Here is a 26302-nt window from a genome sequence, read left to right as displayed (position 1 = left end):
ACTACAAATACAAAAGAGAAAAAAAAATGAGCGTTAAATATCAAGAAGATGAGATAAAGAGTCCTTGAAAGTGAATTCAGAGTTTGTGGGAACAGTTAGGGATGGGACAAGTGAAGTTATCTCTTCTGTTCGAGGTTGTGTTGTGCAAAAGGGGAGTAGTGAGGTAGTGTTCATGGATTCATGGACCGTTCAGAAATCTGATGGCAGAGGGGAGGAAGCTATTCCTAAAACATTGAATATGAATCTTCAGGCTCCTGTGCCTCCTTCCAGAAGGTTGTATGAAGAAGAGCACATGCCTTGGGTGATGAGGTACATAATGATGTTTGCTGCCCTTTGAAGATGTTCTCCAGGAAAGACTGGGTGACAACCACGAAAAGAGTGGTGACGACTGGAGAGCCAGTGACAGCCCGGAGAGATGGCAACCAGGGCAGAACGGGCTGGCAACCCAATCTGTGTCTTCTGAGAGGAGGACCCCCACAAAAGCTACAATGAATCTAAGGGAAAGATACCCCTAGGGGTGCCCGAGAGGTGGGGGGGTGGGAGGATGAGCACCCCAGTCGGATGGACACAGCGACATCAGACCCAGGCATTGAACAAATGACGATGAGGAAGCAGTGTGCATGTGGCAAAATCTGCAAGAACGATCGCGGCTTGAAGATCCACCAAGCGAGGATGAAGTGTTTGGCGGGAGCAGGAGCAGCACAATGCGCAGGTGTCCAACCTGGTGAGACGAAGGAGGGGCCAGGCCCGGAGTCACCCCATAGTGCCCGGAACACCCGATAATTCCAGGAACATCACTGAAGATGTGTCCAGAAGCATCAGCAGATGTATGTACACAGCAGTCAATAGCAGGGAGGTTACTGCCCATGATGGAGCTGACTAAGTTTATAACCCTCTGCAGCCCCTTTCAGCTGAGTTCCTGAGCAACTATGATGGTGGGGCCTTAGCAATGAATATTACATTGCTAGGTAATTTGTGCTCATTTGCATTAACAGCCAACACGTCAAGGATTGAGGGCAGCAGCCCTCAAATGTTGCCACGTATTCTGGCACCAACGTGGCATGCTGACAATGATCAGCAGAACAACAACAACAAAACAAGCCCTTTTCTCACCCCTCAGCTATCCACTCACTCACACACAGGCAAGCCAATTTCCGTCCTCCTGCACGCAGCCCTGGACTTTCAGACATCTGGCCTCCAACGATCCATCCCAGGACCAGACTTGACCACTGGGCTCACAGACTTCAGATTTGACTTTTAGGATTTTACCTCCAGACTTGCTGAATGCTGGACTTTGACCTTTGGCTTTGCCCAATGGACCTGACTGAGCGCTGGGTGTTGACCTCTGAACTTGCCAATCACTTTCGGGCCTGGACCACAGGACTTGCCCATCCATTGCCTTAGCTTAGTCATGATTTTGGCATTCATAAATCAAAGTATTGAGTATAGGAGCTCGGATACTCTGGGGAGGTTGTATAAGACATTGGTGAGGCCGAATTTGGAGTATTGTGTGCAGTTCTGGTCACCTAACAGTAAGATTGAGAGAGTACAGAGAAGACTTACGAGGGTGTTGCTGGGTCTTCAGGAGTTGAGTTACAGGGTAAGTTTGAACAGGTTAGGACTTTATTCCTTGGACCGTTGAAGAATGAGGGGGAATTTGATAGAGGTTTACAAAATTATGAGGGGTATGGACAAAGTAAATGCGAATAGGCTGTTTCCACTTAGATTAGGAGAGATAAATACTAGAGGACATAGCTTTAGGGTGAAAGGGGAAAGGTTTAGGGGGAATATTAGGGGGAACTTCTTCACTCAGAGTGGTGGGAGTGTGGAACGAGCTACCATCTGACGTGGTAAATGCGGGCTCACTCTTAAGTTTTAAGAATAAATTGGATAGATGCATAGATGGGAGAGGTCTGGAGGGTTATGGAGTGGATGCAGGTCAATGGGACGAGCGGAATAAAGTTTCGGCACAGACTAGAAGGGCCGAATGGCCTGTTTTCTGTGCTGTGGTGTTCTATGATTCATGTCAACAGGTGGCTTATAATCAAAGTGTGTTTTATTGTATAAAATTATTAACAAATTTAGAAGACAGGATATTTGATTGTAAACCCAGGAAACAGTGTTTAAAGTCTGAAAGCTTCATACTTCCTTTTAGTTCACCTTCCAATAAACAGTCAGAAGTAGGTGATGCCTCACAAAGGCGGCATACATCATTAAGTACCCCATCACCTGGGACAATCCGTCTTTTCATTGCCACTATTGAGGAAGAGGTATACAAGCCTGAAGACGTGCACTCAGCATTGCAGGAACAGCTTCCTCACCGCTGCCATCAGATTTCTGAGTGGACATTGAACCCGTGACCACTACCTCAAAAGTTTTTGTTCTATTTTTGCACAACTTATTTAATTTAGATAATTATTAAAAACTATAAAGAAATATAATTAAATACATATTTAATTATAGTTTTTTAATATATTAGAACATAGAACATAGCATACTACAGCACAGTACAGGCCCTTCGGCCCACAATGTTGTGCCGACCCTCAAACCCTGCCTCTCATATAACCCCTCACCTTAAATTCCTCCATATACCTGTCTAGTAATCTCTTAAACTTCACTAGTGTATCTGCCTCCACCACTGACTCAGGCAGTGCATTCCACGCACCAACCACTCTCTGAGTAAAAAAACCTTCCTCTAATATCCCCCTTGAACTTCCCATCCCTTACCTTAAAGCCATGTCCTCTTGTATTGAGCAGTGGTGCCTTGGGGAAGAGGCGCTGGCTGTCCACTCTATCTATTCCTCTTATTATCTTGTACACCTCTATCATGTCTCCTCTCATCCTCCTTCTCTCCAAAGAGTAAAGCCCTAGCTCCCTTAATCTCTGATCATAATGCATACTCTCTAAACCAGGCAGCATCCTGGTAAATCTCCTCTGTACCCTTTCCAATGCTTCCACATCCTTCCTATAGTGAGGCAACTAGAACTGGACAAGGTACTCCAAGTGTGGCCTAACCAGAGTTTTATAGAGCTGCAATATTACCCCAGCAACTCTTAAACTCAATCCCTCGATTTATGAAAGCTAAAACACCATAAGCTTTCTTAACTACCCTATCCACCTGTGAGGCAACTTTCAGGGATCTGTGGACATATACCCCAAGATCCCTCTGCTCCTCCACACTACCAAGTATCCTGCCATTTACTTTGTACTCTGCCTTGGAGTTTGTCCTTCCAAAGTGTACCACCTCACACTTCTCCAGGTTGAACTCCATCTGCCACTTCTCAGCCCACTTCTGCATCCTATCAATGTCTCTCTGCAATCTTCAACAATCCTCTACACTATCCACAACACCACCAACCTTTGTGTCATCTGCAAACTTGCCAACCCACCCTTCTACCCCCACGTCCAGGTCGTTAATAAAAATCACGAAAAGTAGAGGTCCCAGAACCGAATCTTGTGGGACACCACTAGTCACAATCCTCCAATCTGAATGTACTCCCTCCATCACCACCCTCTGCCTTCTGCAGGCAAGCCAATTCTGAATCCACCTGGCCAAACTTCCCTGGATCCTATGCCTTCTAACTTTCTGAATAAGCCTATCGTGTGGAACCTTGTCAAATGCCTGACTAAAATCCATGTAGATCACATCCACTGCACTACCCTCATCTATATGCCTGGTCACCTCCTCAAAGAACTCTATCAGGCTTGTTAGACACGATCTGCCCTTCACAAAGCCATGCTGACTGTCCCTGATCAGACCATGATTCTCTAAATGCCCATAGATCCTATCTCTAAGAATCTTTTCCAACAGCATTCCTACCACACACGTAAGGCTCACTGGTCTATAATTACCTGGACTATCCCTACTACCTTTTTTGAACAAGGGGACAACATTTGCCCCTCCAATCCTCTGGTACCATTCCCGTGGACAACGAGGACATGAAGATCCTAGCCAGAGGCTCAGCAATCTCCTCCCTCACCTCATGGAGCAGCCTGGGGAATATTCCATCAGGCCCCGGGGACTTATCCGTCCTAATGTATTTTAACAACTCCGACACCTCCTCTCCCTTAATATCAACATGCTCCAGAACATCAACCTCACTCATATTGTCCTCACCATCATCAAGTTCCCTCTCATTGGTGAATACCGAAGAGAAGTATTCATTGAGGATCTCACTCACTTCCACAGCCTCCAGGCACATCTTCCCACCTTTATCTCTAATCGGTCCTACCTTTACTCCTGTCATCCTTTTTTTCTTCACATAATTGAAGAATGCCTTGGGGTTTTCCTTTACCCTACTTGCCAAGGCCTTCTCATGCCCCCTTCTTGCTCTCCTCAGCCCCTTCTTAAGCTCCTTTGTTGCTTCTCTATATTCCTCAATAGACCCATCTGATCCTTGCTTCCTAAACCTCATGTATGCTGCCTTCTTCCGCCTGACTAGATTTTCCACCTCACCTGTCACCCATGGTTCCTTCACCCTACCATTCTTTATCTTTCTCACTGGGACAAATTTATCCCTAACATCCTGCAAGAGATCCCTAAATATCGACCACATGTCCATAGTACATTTCCCTGCAAAAACATCATCCCAACTCACACCTGCAAGTTCTAGCCTTATAGCCTCATAATTTGCCCTTCCCCAATTAAAAAATTCCTTGTCCTCTCTGATTCTATCCTTTTCCATGATAATATTGAAGTCCAGGGAGCAGTGGTCACTGTCCCCCAGATGCTCACCCACTGAGAAATATGTGACCTGACCCGGTTCGTTACTTAATACTAGATCTAGTATGGCATTTCCCCTAGCTAGTCTGTCAACATATTGTGACAGGAATCCGTCCTGGACACATTTAACAAACTCTGCCCCATCTAAACCCTTGGAACTAATCAGGTGCCAATCAATATCAGGGAAGTTAAAGTCACCCATGATAACAACCCTGTTATTTTTACACCTTTCCTGCTTCCCAATCTGCTTCCCAATCTGCTCCTCTGTATCTCTGCTGCTACCAAGGGCCTATAGAATACTCCCAAAAGAGTAACTGTTCCCTTCCTGTTCCTGACTTCTACCCATACTGACTCAAAAGAGGACCCTGCTACATTACCCACCCTTTCTGTAGCTGTAATAGTATCCCTGACCAGTAATGTCACCCCTCCTCCCCTTTTCCCGCCCTCTCTATCCCTTTTAAAGCACTGAAATCCAGGAATATTGAGAATCCATTCCTGCCCTGGTGCCAGCCAAGTCTCTGTAATGGCCACTACATCATAATTCCATGTATGTATCTAAACTCTCAGTTCATCACCTTTGTTCCTGATGCTTCTTGCATTGAAGTACTATTGCCGCAAAACAACAGATTTCATGATGTATGCCAGTGATATTAAACATTATTTAAACAGGAACAGATTAAGTGCAATGGCCACTTGTCAAGACTAAAGAATATTTCCACTTTTCAATGGGAAGAGAGGGGAGCAATCATAAGAGAACGTATGGAATTAAATAGAAAAAGTGGAGAATGAGTCTCAGTCAAAGAACAGAAGGTGAAGCAAATCCAGGTCTTCCCCAGGCTACAAACACCTGAGTTGTGTACAACCCATTCATACAACTGCGTGTTTGGGACGCTTTCGGGAAGGATTTGCCAATTCTGCTGCATCTTCTACCCTGGGAACATAGTTTGTGACCACAGTTTTGACTTTGATTCCGGAGGCCCGATCAACAGCGGGATCGGAGCACTTCGAAGTAAATAAAAATACAGAAGGGACAATGGGGGTGGACCAGCGGTAAGAGTGGGAGTGTCAGTCTTTGACTTGAGAGACTGAAGCCAAAGCCACAAGTTGAAAGATTTGTTCTTGGTTGCCCATTTGTCCAGTGCAGGCAGGATGGTAGATAAGACAGTGGAATGCTTTTTCTGTAGGATGTGGGAATTCATGGAACCTGATAGTCTCCCTGATGACTACACCTGCGGGAAGTGCAGTCAACTCCAGCCGTGAAAGACTGCATAAGGGAGCGGTAGCTGGATGAACTTCGGATCATCTGGGAGGCAGAGCATTTGTCAGACACAACTTTTGAACAGGTGGATACATCCAGAGTACAGAATTCAGGGAGTAGTTGGATGAACACTGAGAGAGGTAAAGGGAGAAGAAAGTCAATGCAGGGCCCCCCTGTGGCCATTCCCCTCAGTAACAGCTATACCCCTTTGGATACTGCTGAGTATCTGAGTATACCCCTTTTGATACTGGGGATGATCTACTTGGACAAGGCAGCAGCAGCCAGACCCATAGCACCGTGCTCAGCTCTGAGCTTCAGAAGGATAGAGTGAAGTCAGGCAGACCAATAGTCACAGGGGACTCAATAGTTAGGGGACAGATAGGAGATTCTGCGGCAGCAAAAGATATGCCAGGATAGTGTGTTGCCTCCCAGGTGCAAGGGTCTCTGAGTGGTTGCCGAATATTCTCAAAGGGGAGGGTGAGCAGCTGGAGGTCGTGGTACATCTTGGTACTGTTACGAACCCACAGGTTTCGTTTAATGTGCATTGTTGCTTTAAGGGCCTGAGTGAGGTGGGACTATGACGTCAGTCACAGGCTGAAGCAGTGGGCTGCAGATTTTGAGAGAGTGAGAGTGAGGAGAAAAAAGAGACCAGCTGTTGGAATTCAGCTGGTGACTGTGATAGTGTGTGTGTGTGTGTGTGTGAGAGAGAGAGAGAGAGAGAAAGAGAAAAAAAAAGGAAGGAAAAAACAACACAACCCAACCAACCAACCAGCTGCTGGACTTTGGCTGGTCACTGCGATGGTTTGAGAGAGAGAGCGAGTGAGAGTGAGAGGAAAAAAAACCCGAGACCAGCTGCTGGACTTCGGCTGGTGACTGTGATAGTGTGTGTGAGAGAGAGAGAGAGAGAGAGAGAGAGAGAGAGAGAGAGAGAGAAGAAAAAAAACCCGAGACCAGCTGCTGGACTTCGGCTGGTCGCTGTGATGGTGTGAGAGAGAGAGAGAGAGAGAAAACAACACAACCCAACTAACCAACCAGCTGCTGGACTTTGGCTGGTCACTGCGATGGTTTGGAACTCTTTTAAGCCCAAATGATTGGGTTAAACATCGTGCACAACGAATGTGGGATTGTCACTTTGTATAATCTATAGGAGTGGACTTTGGGATATCCTGTGGGACCACTTGTTTAGCCCTTGCCTGGGTATGTTGTGTGGTAACCACTGGAAGACGATATTCCTGTGACGGGTCACCTTTGGTGATAATTTGTATGTGGATGGATTCTATGGACAAGATCTTCAGTGACTGTTACTTTGTTTACCTGACGTGGAGCCTGTGGAATACTTCATACTTACCTTTTCCTACATTACAGCATGGATTACAGAAATTTCTCTTCCTTCGTTTATTACGTGGTTGACGGAATGTTCCTACTTTACCATCTCAAGACTCTAAGCCTTGTTCTCCTCAAGCTCGATAGTTTGGGAGCTATATTTACACACATATATACACATAACACTGTTAACTTTTGTTTATCTCGTTAAGTTACTATATCATGAGTAGATACTAATAAAGATAGAGGTTTTTAACATGAAAACCAGACTCTGTGTAATCTATTGCTGCTGGTACGTAACAGTACCAATGACAGCGGCAAGAAAGGGCTTGAGGTCTCTAAACTAAACACAGTAAGTTTAGGGAGTTAGGAAAGAGGTTGAAGAGCAGGACCTCCAAGGTGGTAATCTCCAGATTACTCCCGGTGCCACGAGTTGGGGAAGGTCAGACAGGAAGATAGCACAGATGAATGAGTGGCTGAGGAGATTGTGCAGGGGCGGGATTTTAAATTCCTGGATCATTGGAACCTTTTCTGGGGAGAGAGTGACCTATACAAGTGGACGGGTTGCACCTGAACCGGAGGGGAACCAATATCCTGGGAGGCAGGTTTGCTAATGCTTTGGGGGAGGGTTTAAACTAGATTTGCCGGGGGGGGGTGGGAACTGAAATGAAGAGGCAGAGGATGGGGTGGTTAGCACACAAGTAGTGACAGCTTGTAGGGAGTTTATGAGGGAGGATAGGCAGATGATAGAGCAAGGATGCACTCAGCCTGATGGTTTGAGATGTGTCTATTTTAATACAAGGAGTATCATAAACAAGGCGGATGAACTTAGAGCATGGATCAATACGTGGAACTATGACATTGTGGCCATTACAGAGACTTGGATGTCTCGGGGCAGGAGTGGCTGCTGAGTGTGCCAGGGTTTAGATGTTTCAAAAGGGACAGGGAGGGAGGCAAGGGGTGGGGGAGTGGCATTGCTAACTGGGGCTAGTATCACGGCTGCAGAAAAGGAGGAGGTCATGGAGGGATTGTCTACTGAGTCAATGTGGGTGGAAGTCAGAAGCAGGAAGGGAGCAATAATATTACAGGGTGTTTTTTATAGACCCCTCCCAACAGTAACAGAGATATCGAGGAGCAGATAGGGAGGCAGATTCTAGAAGGGTGCAATAATAATAGGATTGTTGTGATGGGTGATTTTTAAGTTTCCTAATATTGATTGGCATCTCCTTGGAGCAAGGTGCTTAAATGGGGTGGAGTTTGTTCCATGTGTTCAGGAAGATTTTCTGACACAATATGTAGATAACCTTACAAGAGGAGAGGTTGTACTTGATCTGGTATTGGGAAATGAACCTGGTCAGGTGTCAGATCTCTCAGTGGGAGAGCGTTTTGGAGGTAGTGATCACAACTCCTTTACCATGGCGCTGGAGGGGAATAGGAGCAGGCAATTTGGGAAAACATTTAATTGGGGTAGAGGGTAATATGATGCTCTTGGGCAGGAACTTGGCAACATAAATAAAACTAAGCTTTCTTTTTACTCTGTCCGCATACCAATCAATCACTATGACATCCGTGCACCCACTGTCACACTGGGAATCAGTGCCTATATGGTATCTTTGTGCCCACTATCACTCTGGGAGTCACTATATGTTATCCCATCTTACTTCACCTACAATGAATAAGCTGGCGGGTATTTTAAGTGATAAAACTGCATAACGAAGGAGACAGAATCTGTTTTTTGCATTGATTGGTACTAAACCCGTGCATCAACATCAGGTTCATATTGAATACAATCTCCATGAAATTGAAACATCCTGTGCTGGCAATTCCGTGATATACAATTACCAGTTTGTCTGGCTTCTGATGTATTAGTGAAATTGAGCCATTTGGACCTACACTGAATCCTGTACCTGGAGATAGTTTAAACAAAGCACTTAAACAGCTTGTAGTTATTTGAAGAAATTTTACACTTTTCTATAGACATATGGATTATCTGAAGTTTGCTGAATTTGTGTGTTCAGATCTGTGTCTGTTCAACTCCATGGGTTTGTCAGATAGCATGTTCGTCCTGTGTAACTCATGAAGCCTGGTAGCATTCATCAGAAAGGGAAAAATGACAAAACCTGTGGAAATGAGAATATTAAATGGCCATCGGTGAGTGGCTGATTCAAACAAAGCGCGGTGGCCAGATGAAGCCTTCAACATCCAGACAATGCAGCAGACAGCGGTCTGTGGTATTGAAGGCTGGCCTAAGTGGGTAGTCCAATTTAATTCTGCCAGGCTGGTGTGTAGGCACATTTAATGTCCCTAGATACCAACATTTTAATCCAAAGTTTAATTGACATGGTTTGTGGATTAGATGCTGCAGTTCAGGTTGTTTGTTTCTGGGTTTTTTATTATTGCTATGTTGTGCGATTTTGATGGGGTGGACTGACTAGGTGGCCTGCAGTCAGTGAACAGCCCAGTGCTAAATTGAACTGAGCATTCCTGGAACGTTCCAACTACTCCGTGCTTTGCTTTGATATTTTATATTCAGTGTTTCTCGCTGGTTTTTTTGCCATTTGCGTGATTTATTGTTTTTATGCGCGTTGGGTGTTTGATGTTTTCTTTGAACAGGTTCCCTTTTTCGTGGCTGTCTCCGGGAAGACGAATGTCAGGGTTGTATACATACTTGGGTAATAAATGTACTTTGAACTTTGCTTTGCCAATATAATTGTAGGTTGTTTGGTAAAGAAAGTTTTTGAAGTACTTACAGGACTGGAGTTCGATTGGAGGGTTGTTGCAAGTTCTGAGGTATTGTAGAGTTGCTGTGAACAAATCGATCACCAGACATCCGAATGATTGTTCCAGACAATCCAATGCATAATCCTCACTGCTATTGATTTAGTGGGAATTTCCATGTCTGAGTGTATACCACACTGGTCAATGAAGCGATGCCCAGTGCTTTCCAAGCCTTAGTTTACACAGAGAGAGAGCATATACTCAGTGGCTAGGGGTGGAACCTGGTGTGTATCTCTGCTGCTGTAGCCCATCCACTTCAAGGTTCAACATGCAGTGCATTCAGAGGTGCTGTTCTGCACACCCCTGTTATAACATGTGATTATTTGAATTACTGTCACCTTCCTATCGGTTTGAACCAGTCTGGCCATTCTCTTCTGACTTCTCTCATTAAAAAGTTGTTTTCACCCACCGATCTGCCGCCCACTGGATGTTTATTGTTTTTTGCACCATTCTCTGTAAACTCTTGAGGCTGTTGTGCATGAAAATCCCAGGAGATCAGTAGTTTCTGGGATACTCAAGCCACCCTGTCTGGCACCAATAGTCATTCCATGGTCAAAGTCACTTAAATCACATTTCTTTCCCATTCTGATATTCGGCCTAAACAACAACTGAATCTCTTGACCATGTCTGCATGCTTGTATGCAATGAGGTTCTGCCACGTGATTGGCTGATTAGATATTTGCATTAAAGAGCAGGTGTACCTAATAAAGTGGCCAGTGAGTATAGAACAGTACAACACAGAAGCCAACCCTTCAGCCCATTTTGCCTGTGCCAAAACAGTACCAAATTAAAATAAATCTATGCTGTCTGTGTGTGATCCTTCCATTTTCTGTATATTCATGCCTGTCTAAGAGTCCCTTAAACATCTCTGTCATAGCTGCTTCCACTATCAACCACAACAGCGTGCAGCAGACACCTCCGGTTTCAGAACCAGCCTGTCAATGCTACTCAGGATGCTGTGTGAGGATACCCTTCATTCTTCTAAACTCCAATGCGCATGTGCCAGTCTTCCTCATTCTCTCCTCTCCTAATCCCAAGAACTGACCCAGTGAAGAGGCAAGCTGCTGGAAGCTTCCCTTTCCAGCCGTTGGAATCATTGGCTGATGTCTGCAGTGCAGTCCTTCATAATGTGACAGGGCATTTTACCGAGTTGTAAACTTGCTGTTCTGTCTGTGTATTGTTCCTGCTACTTCAGAGTTACACAAAAAGGCACGGGAGCAGAATTCGACCATTCAGCCCTTCGAGTCTGCTCTTGCACCATTCCATCATGGCTGATTTATTCCTCTCAACCCCATTCAGTTGCCTTCTCCCCATAACTTTTTCGCCTTGCTAATTGAGAACCTATCAACCTCTGCTTTAAATATACCCATTGACTTGGCCTCCACAGCCATCTCTGGCAATGAATACAACAGATTCACCATCCTCTGGCTAAAGAAGTTCCTCCTCATCTCTGTTCTAAAGGGGCATCCCTCTATTCTAAAGCTGTGCTCTCAAAGTTCAAAGTAAATTTATTATCAAAGTTGTCGTATCAACACACATCAAAGTTGCTGGTGAACGCAGCAGGCCAGGCAGCATTTCTAGGAAGAGGTACAGTCGACGTTTCAGGCCGAGACCCTTCGTCAGGACTAACCGAAAGAAGAGCTAGTAAGAGATTTGAGAGGGGGAGGGGGAGATCCAAAATGATAGGAGAAGACAGGAGGGGGAGGGATGGAGCCAAGAGCTAGACAGGTGATTGGCAAAAGGGATATGAGAGGATTATGGGACAGGAGGTCGGGGGAGAAAGACAAGGTGGGGGGGACCCAGAGGATGGGCAAGGGGTATAGTCAGAGGGACAGAGGGAGAAAAAGGAGAGAGAGAAAAATAATGTGTGTATATAAATAAATAACGGATGGAGTATAAGGGGGAGGTGGGGCATTAGCGGAAGTTTGAGAAGTCAATGTTCATGCCATCAGGTTGGAGGCTACCCAGACGGAATATAAGGTGTTGTTCCTCCAACCTGAGTGTGGCTTCATCTTTACAGTAGAGGAGGCCGTGGATAGACATGTCAGAATGGGAATGGGATGTGGAATTAAAATGTATGGCCACTGGGAGATCCTGCTTTCTCTGGCGGACAGAGCGTAGGTGTTCAGCGAAACGATCTCCCAGTCTGCGTTGGGTCTCACCAATATATAGAAGGCCATATGGGGAGCACCGGACGCAGTATATCACCCTAGCTGACTCACAGGTGAAGTGTCGCCTCACCTGGAGGGACTGTCTGGGGCCCTGAATGGTGGTAAGGGAGGAAGTGTAAGGGCATGTGTAGCACTTGTTCCACTTACAAGGGTAAGTGCCAGGAGGGAGGTCGGTGGGGAGAGATGAATGGACAAGGGAGCCACGTAGGGAGCGATCCCTGCGGAAAGCAGAGGGGGGGTGCAGGGAAAGATGTGCTAAGTGGTGGGATCCCGTTGGAGGTGGCAGAATTACGGAGAATTATATGTTGGACCCGGAGGCTGGTGGCATGGTAGATGAGGACAAGGGGAACCCTATTCCTAGTGGGGTGGCGGGCGGATGGAGTGAGAGCGGTGTGTGTGAAATGGGGGAGATGCATTTTAGAGCAGGGTTGATGGTGGAGGAAGGGAAGCCCCTTTCTTTAAAAAAGGAAGACATCTCCCTCGTCCTGGAATGAAAAGCCTCATCCTGAGAGCAGATGCGGCGGAGACGGAGGAATTGCGAGAAGGGGGATGGCATTTTTGCAAGAGACAGGGTGAGAAGAGGAATAGTCCAGATAGCTGTGAGAGTCAGTAGGCTTATAGTAGACATCAGTCGATAAGCTGTCTCCAGAGATAGAGACAGAAAGATCTAGAAAGGGGAGGGAGGTGTCTGAAATGGACCAGGTAAACTTGAGGGCAGGGTTGGAGGCAAAGTTAATGAATTCCACGAGCTCAGCATGCTTGCAGAAAGCAGTGCTAATGCAGTCGTCGATGTAGTGAAGGAAAAGTGTGGGACAGATACCAGAATAAGTTTGGAACACAGATTGTTCCACAAAGCCAACAAAAAGGCAGGCATAGCTGGGACCCATACGGGTGCCCATGGCTGCACCTTTAGTTTGGAGGAAGTGGGAGGCGCCAAAGGAGAAATTATTAAGAGTATGGACTAATTCCACTAGACGGAGCAGAGTAGTGGTAGAGGGGAACTGGGTAGGTCATATATTACTCTGAGATTCATTTTCTTTCAGGCATTCACAGTAGAAGAAGGAAATATAATATGAATGAAAATCTACACACAAACAAGGATGAGCAACCAATCTGCAAGAGAAGACAAACTGTGCAAATACAAATAATAATAATAAATAAATAATGCTGAGAACGTGAGCTGTAGAGTCTTTGAAACTGAGTCTATAGGTTGTGGAATCAGTTCAGTGTTGAGGTGAATGAAGTTTCCACGCTGATTTAGGAACCTAATAGTTGAAGGGTAATAATTATTCTTGCAACTGTATAGGTTACTTGGTGAGGACTGACCTGTGGGTGTGTCACTGTCAAAGCTGGAGGTTTCGATCTGAGAGGAGCCTCTGGGATGCTTGTGATTGTGCAGGACACCAAGGCAAACATCTGGTGCTTGGAGTAAAAGCACAGATTAGCAATCAAGCGAGAAGGAGAATGGCTCGATGTTGTTTCATCCTGCTAGGATGGTTGAACTTTATTTCATGCTGAGACGCACTGAACACTGCGGCAGTCTCAACAAGGCAAGGTTTCAATCTGAGACAGAAGGATAAGCTGCACGTCAACCGGTTATTTTGGCTCTTTGTCCCCAGAGTCCAAATCAACATATCCTGTTACAGGACTGAATAATGCTGGATGGAAAACACAACAACACAAGTGCACCATCAATGGTATCAGGGCATCCAATGTCCATTTGAAAATGATCCAAGAATGTTAATATATTTAACACTCAGAATGCTCAAACAGAATCAGAGTGTAGGGGAATGAGGGGAGATTTGTTAAAGGTATACAAAATTATGAGCGGTATCAATACGGTCAATGTAAGCAGGCTTTTTCCACTGAGGTTGGGCAAGACTAGAACTAGAGGTTATGGATGAAGGGTGAGAGGTGGAATGTTCAAGGGGAACAGGAGGGGAAATTTCTTCACTCAGAGGGTGGTGAGAGTGTGGAATGAGTTGCCAGTGGAAGTGGTGGATGTGGGTTTGATATCAACATTTCAGAGAAGTTTGGATAGATACGTGGATGGAAGGGGAACGGAGGACTATGGTCCCGATGCAGGTCGATGGGAGTAGACAGATTAATAGTTTAACATGGTCTAGTTGATCTAAAGGGCCTGTTCTGTGCTGCAGTGTTCAGTGACTCTATATCACCAGGGAATGCATATTTGTACACCTGTGGCACCAACAAAGCTCTACAGTGTGAGCTGGATCTTAGCATGGTCCTGAACCAGGTCTCCTTTTGAGTCAATACATATAGCCAAACTTCAGTGAACTGTCAGTTCAGCAGAAAAGGTCATTGGCTGCGGTCTACCTTCACTGCAGGACTTGTGTGGGTATCCAGGACATAGAAACTGGCAGGGAAAATCATTATGGACACTTCCCTCCCTGCAAACTGCCTTTTCCTACAATTCGCAGGCAGTTAATCTGATCAACAATTCTAATTATCTTCTCTTTCTCCCCGCCCCCACCAACTTCCTCCGTCTATTACTCCAGTCACTGCACTGTAAACCCCTGTTTATATTGCTGTTTACATTATAAATACATGCTGGATTTATTTAGGCACGTTTTATTCCATGTCCGTATTTTAACCTTTAATGTTATTAGCTTTTCTCTTTGTCATTGTCTTAATATCATTTTTTTGTTACATCCGGCACCCTGACCACCACGCCATAGCAAATTCCTAATACAGTACAAACAGTGGTATGCAAAAGTTTGGGCACCCCTGCTCAAAATTTCTGTTACTATGAATAGCTAAGTGAGTAAAAGATGAACTGATTTCCAAAAGGCATAAAGTTAAAGATGATACATTTCTTTAATATTTTAAGCAAGAAAACTTTTTTATTTCCATCTTTTACAGTTTCAAAATAACAGAAAAGGAAAGGGGCCCAAAGCAGAAGTTTGGGCACTCTGCATGGCAGTACTTAGTAACATCCCCTTTGGCAAGTATCACAGCTTGTAAACCTTTGTTTGGGGGATTTTCGCCCATTCTTCCTTGCAAAAGGCTTCTAGTTCTGTGAGATTCTTGGGCCGTCTTGCATGCACTGCTCTTTTTGAGGTCTATCCACAGATTTTCGATGATGTTTAGGTCGGGGGACTGTGAGGGCCATGGCAAAACCTTCAGCTTGCACCTCTTGAGGTAGTTCATTGTGGATTTTGAGGTGTGCTTAGGATCATTATCCTGTTGTAGAAGCCATCCTCTCTTCATCTTTGGCTTTTTTACAGATGGTGTGATGTTTGCTTCCAGAATTTGCTGGTATTTAATTGAATTCATTCTTCCCTCCGCCAGTAAATTTTCCCTGTGCCACTGGCTGCAACACAAGCCCAAAGCATGATCGATCCACCCCCGTGCTTAACAGTTGGAGAGGGGTTCTTTTCATGAAATTCTGCACCCTTTTTTCTCCAAACATACCTTTGCTCATTGCAGCCAAAAAGTTCTATTCAAAAGGTTCAAAGGAACATCTAAACAAGCCTGATGCATTTTGGAAACAAGTCCTGTGGACTGATGAAGTTAAAATAGAACTTTTTGGTGCAACAGAATTGAAACACTATCCACGCTGATGGAGCTGGCTGAGTCTAAAACACTCTTCAGCCTCTTGCAATCCTACACTTCGGAGCCTCCATACCAGGCTGTGTTGAAAGCAGTCAGAGTGCTCTCCACAGTACAGCTGTAGAAATTTGCGAGTCTTTGTTGACATACCAAATCTCTTCAAACCCCTAATGAAGTATAGCTGCTGTTGTGCTGTCTTCATAATTGCATCAATATGTTGGGCACAGGATAGATCCTCAGAGATGTTGACACCCAGAAACTTAAACCTGCTCACCATTTTCTCTGCTAATCCCTCGACTGAGGACTGGTATGTGTGTTCCCTCAGCTCCGCAATCAGTTCTTTGGTCTTGCTGACATTGAGTGCAAGGTTCTGTTCTGTTTATATTTACTGTGAATGTCTACACGAAATTGAATCTCAGGGTTGCATTTGGTGGCATATATGTACTTTGATAAATTTGCTGTGAATCTTGAGATTGTTTGTTGTGACACCATTCAACCAGCTGATCTATTTCACTTCTGTACACCTCCTTGTGTCTATCTGAGATTCTGCCAACAACCGTGGTATTACCTATGAACTTATAAATGGTCTCTGAGTTGCGCCTAGCCACACAGTCATGAGTAACAAGAGTAGAGCAGTGGGTTAGACACTCATCCTTGAGGTGCACCTGTGTGGATTATCAGAAAGGACGAGGTGTTATCACTGATCTGTATTAACTGTGGTGTCTCAGTGAGGAAGTCAAGAATCCAGTTGCAGAGACCCAGATTTAGAAGCTTGTTAATTAATACTGAGGGGATGGTGGCGATGTTCAAGATCTATTCCCAAAGTTAATAACTAACATTCAGTGAGACTGGGGTTGGCATTAGCACAACAGTGCAGGTTCATTTCCCACCACGATCTGTGAGGAACTTGTACGCTCTGCCTGTGACCTAGTTGCTTTCCTCCCACATCCCAAAGTCGTGCATTATACTGTGTTGGAACCAGAACCATGGTGACACTTGTAGGCTGCCCCCAGCACATCTGAGTCCGTTGGTCATAGACACATTTTGCTGTGTGTTTCATTGTATGTGTGACAAGTAAAGCTAATCTTTAACCTACTAACCTGTACAGGCAGAGGCAGGAATTGAATCCTCTTTATCCACTGTAATCCTAGCCTCTACACCACTGTTAATTGGTCACGTGGGTGTAATTGGGCCAGAAGGGCCTGTTACTGTGCTGTATTTCTAATAAATAAATCAAGAATACTTGATGTTGTCCTTCACTCAGACTCACTGAAAAGAGGCCCTCCAGAAAATTTATAAGGATGATCTCCAATAAAACTGTAGTGTTTCTCAAATAAAAATGCCATTACATCACTCGATTTTGCCAAGTTCCAAGTAATAGCACAGTTCCTGTGTGTTGACAATGTACTCTACACATTGCTGGCTGCTGTACGTCACAGGAGGCATACAGTTGCCAGCAGACTCAAGTGGTTTATAATCAGAAACAGAAAGCGTTGGAAACGTTCAGCAGATCAGGCGGTATTGTGTGGAACAATTCATGTTTCAGGTCAAAGAAGAAAATCTGATGAAGGATCTTCCACTTTGGTGGCATAGTAGGGGTTCAATTCCCACCATGGTTTGTAAAGAGTTTATACGTTCGCTTTTGACTGCGTGGGATTCCTCTGGGTGCACCAATTTCCTTCCTCATTCCAAAAGTGCACTAGGGTTAGTAAGCTGTGGGTGTTGGTGCTGGAAGCATAGCGACCAGCACATCGTTGGACCTGCTTTGGTTGTTGATGCAGATGACGCATTTCACTGTATGTTCCAATGTACATGTGACAAATAAAACTAATCTTTCAACATTATTTGACATAAACAGCACATTTCACTGCATGGTTCGATGTAACTGTGACAAATGAAGGCAATATTTATCTTTAAGCATTGATTTGTTTCTTTCTCCACAGATGCAGCCTGATCTGCTGAGTGTTTCCAAAAATCTTTGTTTTTGTAACACGCACAAAATGCTAGAGGAACTCAGCAGGTCGGACAGCATCAATGGAAAAGAGTACAGTCAACGTTTTGAGCCAAGACCCTTCATCAGGACTGGAAATAAAGATGAGAAATCACAGTTAGAAAGTGGGGGAAGAGGTGGAAGAAACTCAAGGTGATAGGTGAAACCAGGAGGAGGAGGGGTGAAGTAAAGAGCTGGGTAGTTGATTGGTGAAAGAGATACAGGACTGGAGAATAGGGAATCTGATAGGAGAGGACAGAAGGTTATAGAAGAAAGAAAAGGGGGAGGAGCAACTGAGGAAGGTGATGGGCCGGTAGGGAGATAAGGTAAGAAATGGGAAGGGAACGAGGAATGGTGAAGGAGTTGGGGGGTGGGTTGGGGCGCATTACTGGAAGTCTGAGAAATCGATGTTCATGCAAACGGGTTGGAGGCTACCCAACCTGATGACATGCTCCTTCAAACTGAGTGTGGTCTCATCATGACAGTAGAGGAGGCCATGGGTTGACATGTCAGAATAGGAATGGGAAGTGGAATTAAAATGTGTTTTTGCTTCGGATTTCCAGCACCTGCAGTTTTCTGGGATTTTCACACGTGGTTGATATTGCCCGGGTAACTGGATGTGACGTTCTAGAGCGGAGTGTGGTTCCAGTCCTGAGGCCAGTTCTCCACTGTGTTAATGGAGACTGAAGATCAGGTTGCAAATCTGGGCCAATGTGAAACCCAAACACAAGAGATTATGCAGATGCTGGAAATCCAGAGCAACGTACACACAATGTTGTAGGAACTCAGCAGGTCAGGCAGCACCTATGGAGGGGAATAAACAGTCAACGTTTTGGGCCAAGAGGGTCATGGTAAAGTGTCTCTGCCTGACTGTTTATTCTCCTCCGTGGAAGCTGTCTGACCTGCTGAGTTCCTCCAGCATTTTGTGTGTGAGCCAATGCGAGGCACATTGTCTACATTAGTTTCCTGACTATTCTGGGGCCAGGGCTGTTTTTTTTTTGATGTGCTTTATTCATTGCCCTTACAGCTCCTCGTCTGAATCAGCAAAGTAAGGCGGGCTTGTAGCTGAGTTCTCCTATACCAGGTTCTGTTCCTGGGATGCACGAAAACACACCAGTGCACAAACCCTACAGTAGAGGCAGTGCACAATTCAGTGATGATGTCCACTTTTCACAGTTCCGCAGTTTGTTTTTAATGCCTGAGGTAATGGATCCATATATGATCTACTGACTCACATCCTGAACATCAGTCATCTTTTGTCCTCAATGCTCAGCTGCAGTCTCCTAGTGGGATTCCCCTGACCCCCAGGTTATTTAATAATCTGGTTATTTACAAATAAAGACAAAGAGAAAGTAGCTTTATAATCTCAGGAATGTTGGAAGACCGCTGCCAATGCATGATCCATCCCAAGGGTGTGCTGAAGCCAGCCCAAAAGTGTCGCCACGCTTTCTGGTGCCAACATAATTTGTCCACAATGGTCGACAAAACAACCACACACAACACAGAACAACACAAGCAGCATCATCAACAACAGAACAGAACCAGACAACAGCAGAATAAGCCATTTTCAATATTACCAGCTTGGATGAATGGTTTGCAGATGAAGGATAATGTAGGAACTCAGGCGATATGAAAGGAAGCATGAAGCAAATTGTTTAAATTGAGACTGCAAAATGTTGCACTTCAAAGAGATCCACAGTTCTAAGTGCATTCGTATTCAGATTTATCAGTGTACATCGAAGCAAACAGTGAAATGCATCTTTTATGTATAGCCCCCTGGCCAGCCTCCGGGTCACTCGGCTCGCTGTCGTCTAGGGAAACAGCCCTCGGCCCCACCAAACTGGGTAATAGTTTGTGTGGATGCTGTGTGATGTACCCCACCCCGCCCAAATAACAGACAATACACCAGATACGATTAGATGATTTACCGTTTATAGATATTACTGGAACTATACAATTAATAGAGAATAAAATATAAAAGGAAAATAAAAGGCGCCACACTTATCAAAGTTCAATCTCTTCGTGCACAAACAGTTGGAGCTCAGGACCCTTCTTCTTCACCCTGCGACCCCTCAGACCACCTCAACCGGCCGCCTGGGACCAACAACGGTGGTCGACCAGACGCTCCACACGAGTCCGTGTCCGTCTCCGTCTCCTCTCCTCGCCGAACGCCCCGCTCGGGGTCCGACCCCATTAGCGGACTCACAGCACCTGGTCCATCCTCTGTCTGTCACTCCTGCCTTCTGCCCCAAAACCCCGCGCATGCAATATCTTCAGACACACCGAAAGCATAACAACTATAGCAATTGGTTCATTCGTCCTCTTATCAATAGATAATCTAAAACAGACTGCTAGCGGGAAGGACTTTCTCAGCAGTTAACATAACAAAGAAGCCCTTTCAATTATAACATAACAAAGAAGCCATTTTAATTAGACTACGCAGTGACGTAAAAAAAAAGAAACCCCTTACATACGTTAACAGCCAACACAACCCAAGGATGTGCTGAGGCAGCGTGCAAGTGTCACCACACTTTCTAGCACCAACAGAACAGGGCCACAGTGCTTGCTTAGTGGCTAGTGCAGCTCGGGGCGTTGGAATTCGGAGTTCAATTCCGGCATCCTCAATAAGCAGTTTGTATGTCTTCCCCTTGACCACTTGGGGTTCCTCTAGTGCTGTAGTTTCCTCCTGTGCTCTAAACAAGCCTCTTTCCTCCCGACAGCCCTCCCACACATGGACAGCCCCCCAACTCCAGGACAGGCCCCTGGGCCTTTGGACTTTAGGCTTCAATTTCAAAAAGAGCTGGCATGCAGCTCCAGAAAACAGAGTTTGTTTGGTCTTTGTTGAAAGCGTATGGAGTGTAGGAGTTGGGAAATTTCAATGAAACTCGTGTTGTGGTCTCCTGAGCAGCCTTTGGAGTCCTGCACAGGGCTGTGGCCCCTGTGTTTAAGGAAGGATATACTTGTATTGGGAGGAAGTGCAGAGGAAGTGGATTTCTGGAATGAGGATGTTGTTGAATGAGCAAAGGTTTAACAAGCTAGCCCTGTCTCAGTGGAATTTAGAAGAATCAGAGTCGGGTTTAATGTCTCCAACATATGTCATGAAATTTGTTAATTCTGCAGCAGCAGTACAATGCAATACATGATAAATATAGAGAACAAAACTGTATATATTTACTGTAATCAGGTTTTCCCCCTATATTTATCATGTATTACATCGTACTGCTGCTGCAAAGTTAATAAATCTCGTGACGTGCCGGCAATGTTAAACCTGATTAACCTGAATAGTTACATTAAGATGTGTACTGCAAAAACAGAAATTTAAAAAAAAAGTAGTGAGGTAGTGTTCACAGGTTCAATGTCCATTCAGGAATCGGATGGCAGAGGGGAAGAAGCTGTTCCTGAATCACTGAGTGAGTGCCTTCAGGATTCTACCTCCTTTCTGATGGAAGCACAATGAGAAAGAGGGCATGACCTGGGTGGTGGGACAGGGTGGCCCTTTCTGATGGAAGCTGCTTTTGTGAGGTGATTTTGTTGAAACATGGATAATTCTGAGGAGAGATTGGCAGGGTTGGATGCTGAGAGATTGTTAACCCTGGTGTTGGTATCTCGGCTGAAAGTCACAGTTACAAACAGTGGATCATCCACGACAGATCAGAACTCCGAATCTCTACCCTCAACCGAGGAAGCACTGAGTACATTTAAGGAGGCTGATAGATACCTGGTACTTGGATGTTAAGGATTCCGATAGATACCTGACCGATGAATAGGTATCTGGGTGTCAAGGATTCCAATTCATATTTACTTATTACATGCACATGGAAATATAGTGAAATGTATTAACGCAAACACGAGGAATTCTGCAGATGCTGGAAATTCAAGCAACACACATCAAAGTTGCTGGTGAACGCAGCAAACCAGGAAGCATCTATAGGAAGAGGTATAGTCAACGTTTTGGGCTGAGACCCTTCGTCAGGACTAACTGAAGGAAGAGCTAGTAAGAGATTTGAAAGTGGGAGGGGGAGGGGGAGATCCAAAATGACAGGAGAAGACAGGAGGGGGAGGGATGGAGCCAAGAGCTGGACAGGTGATTGGCAAAGGGGATATGAGAGGATCATGGGACAGGAGGCCTAGGGAGAAGGGGAGGGGGGAAAACTCAGAGGATGGGCAAGGGGTATAGTGGGAGGGACAGAGGGAGAAAAAGGAGCAAGAGAAAAAGAATGTGTGTATATAAATAAATAACAGATGGGGTACGAGGGGAGGTGGGGCATTAGCGGAAGTTAGAGAAGTCAATGTTCATACCATCAGGTTGGAGGCTACCCAGATATCCCACCCTGCAAAAACTCATTTCAGGGAGGTAGCACCATCAATTTGCGGGAGACTCCTGGAACTTCCGGGAGAGGTGGGATGTCTGCAATAGAGTAGCTCCTTAGCAGCTAGCCAGCTAGTTTAAATAACGTTAGCTATGCTAATGAACGAATGACACCTGTTAAACTCACCTCAACATGTCTTTTACAGTCTTAACCCACCATAGGCAATAGAAAAGTCACTGTTGCAAACAGTGCAGTGAGCAACACTGTCATTATTTTGACCCCTATTGGACAGGGGTACACTTTAGTGTAGTCTGGGGTGACGTACGTTTCATATTTTCTTTTTTTGGAACACTGCCACTCTGACTTTTTTTAGAACTCTCTCTTGCTCTTGCTCTCTCTCTCGCGTTTGCGTTCTCACTCTCACGCATGCTGTCTCTCTCTCTCGCTCTCACTCTCTCGCGCACGTGCTCTCTCATGGTCGCTCTGACTCGCATTCGCTCTCTCGCGCTTGCTTTCTTGCTCTTGCGCTCGCTCTCGCGCGTTCTCTCACGCTCGCTCTCAAAAAATTCAATTTCCGGGACATTGTATATAATTTGTGGGCATCAGGGAGCCACTATTAATATGTGGGAGACTCCCGGAACTTCCGGGAGAGGTGGGATGTCTGCTACCCAGACGGAATATAAGGTGTTGTTTCTCCAACCTGAGTGTGGCTTCATCTTTACAGTAGAGGAGGCCGTGGATAGACATGTCAGAATGGGAATGGGACGTGGAATTAAAATGTGTGGCCACTGGGAGAATGTATTAATATGTTAACAACCAGCACAACCTAAGGGGGTGCTGGGGGCAGCCCACAAGTGTTGCCACATAGAATGCCCAGTGTGTTACAGAACACAACAAGCATCAAAAGACACCAGCAAAACAAGTCCCTTTCCTCCCTACTCTACGCAGGTGTGCACATACAAAAGCACACAGGTGCATGGAGGTACTGCAACTCCAGAACCGTCCTCTGGGCTTCCAGTTGGGGGTGGGGTGGGAGAGGTCAATGTTGTATCTGAGGCGACCGTTTTGAATGACAAACATTCTTTACAACCTTACAGGTATGTATCATGACCATAAACTAATTTAATTTACTTTTAATCTAATACATCAAAAGCAGTTGCATATTTCTTTGAATCAGTTATTTATTAAACAAATTATAATTTCATATTACAAAAGCATCAGACTTGTGAAACAAAATGGCTATGAAAGATGAATATTGTGTAATTGCAAACAACAGGAATTCTGCAGATGCTGGAAATTCAAGCAACACACATCAAAGTTGCTGGTGAACGCAGCAGGCCAGGCAGCATCTATAGGAAGAGGCGCAGTCGACGTTTCAGGCCGAGACCCTTCGTAATTGTATGGGTTTGGCTGAGTATTTGTGTGTTGCATTATATGATCCATTCGTGGCTACAGGTGATAGAACTCTGCAGAGCCGGTCTCTGTGGTGTTTGATTGCTGTAGTTGACAGACTTCACCATAATTCTTTGGCCTGTTGTTCTTCATGACATAGAGAAGTTTGGAGACAACCACTGCAAATGCCTGTTTGGTAGCCATTTCAGAGTGGTGTTGAGAACAGGTCAGCCAGCAATCCAAGTCAGGAGGGAGAATGCCTGGACTAAGTAGGGACTTTGATTATACTGGCTGCTTTTTCGATACAGTGAGAACTGTAGACAAAGGTGAATAAGAGTTTATTTTATCTGTTCTAATTCTGTTTGTCTATGCGTACAATCTAAAAATGGTGTGAGCAATACCACAGTTCCATCACACACATTGTTTCCTCAAGAATCATGTCTTAAAATATTTTGAGGAACACACTCAAAATGCTGGAAGAAATCAGCAGGTCAGGCAGCGTCTGTGGAAATGAATAAACTGTTGACATTTTGGATCGAGACTCTTTATCAGGATCCAACGGAGGATCTTGGCCAGAAAGTCAACTGTTTATTCCTTTCAATAGGTGTTGCCTGAGCTGCTGAGTTCCTTCGGTACTTTTGTGTTTTGCTCAAGATTTCCAGAATCTGCAGGATCTCTCGTCTAAAATATTTTACCTGTTTGGATTCAGACTGGTGGTTAGTTTGTACACACTCTCTCATTCACCAAGGTGAAGGTTGGTTTCCATCTTGGTTAGCTTCATAGACTCTTTTCTAAAGCTAATGTGGAGCCAAGTGGATATGAATGGTTTAGTTATCAAAGGCTAATGCTGTTTTCACTGCTAAAGCGAGCATTATGAGTGCAGTAAGGAGTAGGAAGGCCTTCTTGCATGAACACCCCATCACACATATTGGAGGGGAGCAATTCACGTGATGGAAAAGTGAGTTAAACTGGCTTGTGCGTCGGCTGCATCGTTCTGCTTCTGCGTCCCTTCCTCCCCCTCCGCCCCTTTCGACCCTTTCCTGATAGTCTCCGAATACACTTGTTCTTCTTCTTTGGATCATTCTGAATTCTGTAAAAGAACAGAAACCCAGCCTGGTAATTTGCGAGTTGTACAACCCACACTGAGTAAAAATCTAAACAAAGGTAGCAGAAGTTGAAAAGTTGATATTTTAAAAAAAACATAAAATACTGGGGAAAACTTGGCAGGTCTGGCAGCATCTGTGGAAAGAGAATCAGCCTTTGGTTTAGGTCTGCAAACCTTTGAGAGAGACAGATGTGAATTAGTCTTCACTCGTCAATTATGTAACTACAGGAGGTGTAACACCTCTCCTTGGACCTCTTCCCTTTCCGCCATTCAGGGACCCAAACGGTCCTTTTAAGACCAGGGGCTCCCAACCTGCGATCCATGGACCTCTTGCTTAATGGTATTAGTCCTTGGCAAAAACAAGGTTGTGAATCCCTGATCTAGATGAAGTAATAATTCACTTGCACATCTCCCAACCAAGTGACTGCATTTGGTTTTGTGGTCTCTGCACTGGAGGAACCAGACTGGGAATTTGTTTTGTGCAGCATCTGCACATGTAACTGGCTGAGGCTGTCACTTCAGTTCCCCATCACACTCCTACTCTGTGGTTTCTTGTGGCCCAAAAACAACATCTCGTCTCCTGCCTGGGCCCATTCCAACCTTCCGAACGAAATATCGAATTCTTCAACTTTAGATGCAGCCTCCTGTACATCGGTGAGACCCAACGTAAATTGGGGGACCGCTTTGTCAAGAACCCTCCATTCCATCCACCAGAAGTGGAATTTCCCTGTGGCCAACCATTTTTATTCCTGTCCCCAATTCCTTTCCAATATGTTGGTCCATGGCCTTTTCTGCTATGATGAGGCCGTTCTCGGGATAGAAGAACAACAGCTCATATTCCATCTGTGTAGTCTGCAACCCGAGGACATGAACATTGATTTCTCTAACTTATGATGATTTTTCTTTTTGCTTTTTTTCCCCTCCCCCTTTCCACTTCTATTCCCTTCTCTGGCCTGTTTCCTCGTCTCGTCACCTACCCATCACCTCTCCATGGTGATCCTCCTTCCCTTTCTCCTATGGTCTACTCTCCTATCAGCTTTCTCCTTCTCCAGTCCTCGACCTTTCCCTCTCACCCGGCTTCACCAATCACCCTCCACCTTTCCTCCTTTCCCCCTTTCCCCTCCCTCCCATCTTTTTATTCTGGCATTTTACCCCTTTCTTTCCAGTCCTGATGAAGGGTCTCAGCTTTAAACGTCGACTGTTCTCTTTTCCATAGATGCCTCCAGCATTTCTGTGTGTTGCTCTGGACTTCCAGCATCTGCAGAATCTCTTGTGTTTAGATAATGTGCTCTTTCTCCCTGTCTATAACCACCTGCCATGCCTTTCTCATTTCACTCCTACCTGGGATTTCAGAACTATATCAACAACTAATTACACACTAAAGTAGTTAAATCCGGTTCAACCGGCTGCCTGACTTCACTCTGGCAGGGCAATTCATTTTCTTCCACCTTGACTAACTTGTTTCTGTCTCTCCCCCCCTCTCTCCCCCCTCTCTCCCCTCCTCCCCCTCTCTCCCCCCTCTCCCCCCTCTCTCCCCCCTCTCCCCCCTCTCCCTCCTCCCCTCTCTCCCCCCTCTCTCCCCTCTCTCCCCCTCTCTCCCCCTCCTCCCCCCTCCCCCCCCCCCCCCCCCCCCCCCCCCCCCCCCCTGTTAAAATTAGTTGATGCAGTCTTTCATTGAT

General features: G+C 45.3%; 2 protein-coding genes across 4 annotated transcripts in view; one reads left to right on the top strand and one right to left on the bottom strand.

The window, feature by feature from the left end:
- rassf4a (Ras association domain family member 4a) overlaps nucleotides 1-26302 on the top strand; it is a 327866-nt gene that overhangs the window by 8187 nt on the left and 293377 nt on the right. The gene's annotated exons all lie outside the window — the stretch shown is intronic.
- LOC134358284 (alveolar macrophage chemotactic factor 2-like) overlaps nucleotides 23196-26302 on the bottom strand; it is a 41405-nt gene continuing 38298 nt past the window's right edge. For both annotated transcript variants that reach the window (XM_063070319.1, XM_063070318.1), the window contains exon 5: nucleotides 23196-24608. In XM_063070319.1, coding sequence (XP_062926389.1) covers nucleotides 24482-24608 — 127 coding nt within the window. In that variant the 3' untranslated portion in view covers nucleotides 23196-24481. The remainder of the gene's footprint in view (nucleotides 24609-26302) is intronic.

Source organism: Mobula hypostoma, chromosome 18 (genome assembly GCF_963921235.1).
Source record: "Mobula hypostoma chromosome 18, sMobHyp1.1, whole genome shotgun sequence".
Classification (NCBI taxonomy): Eukaryota; Metazoa; Chordata; class Chondrichthyes; order Myliobatiformes; family Myliobatidae; genus Mobula; species Mobula hypostoma.
The sequence above is the reverse complement of the archived record's forward strand: the minus strand, read 5'-3'. Positions and strand labels throughout refer to the sequence as shown.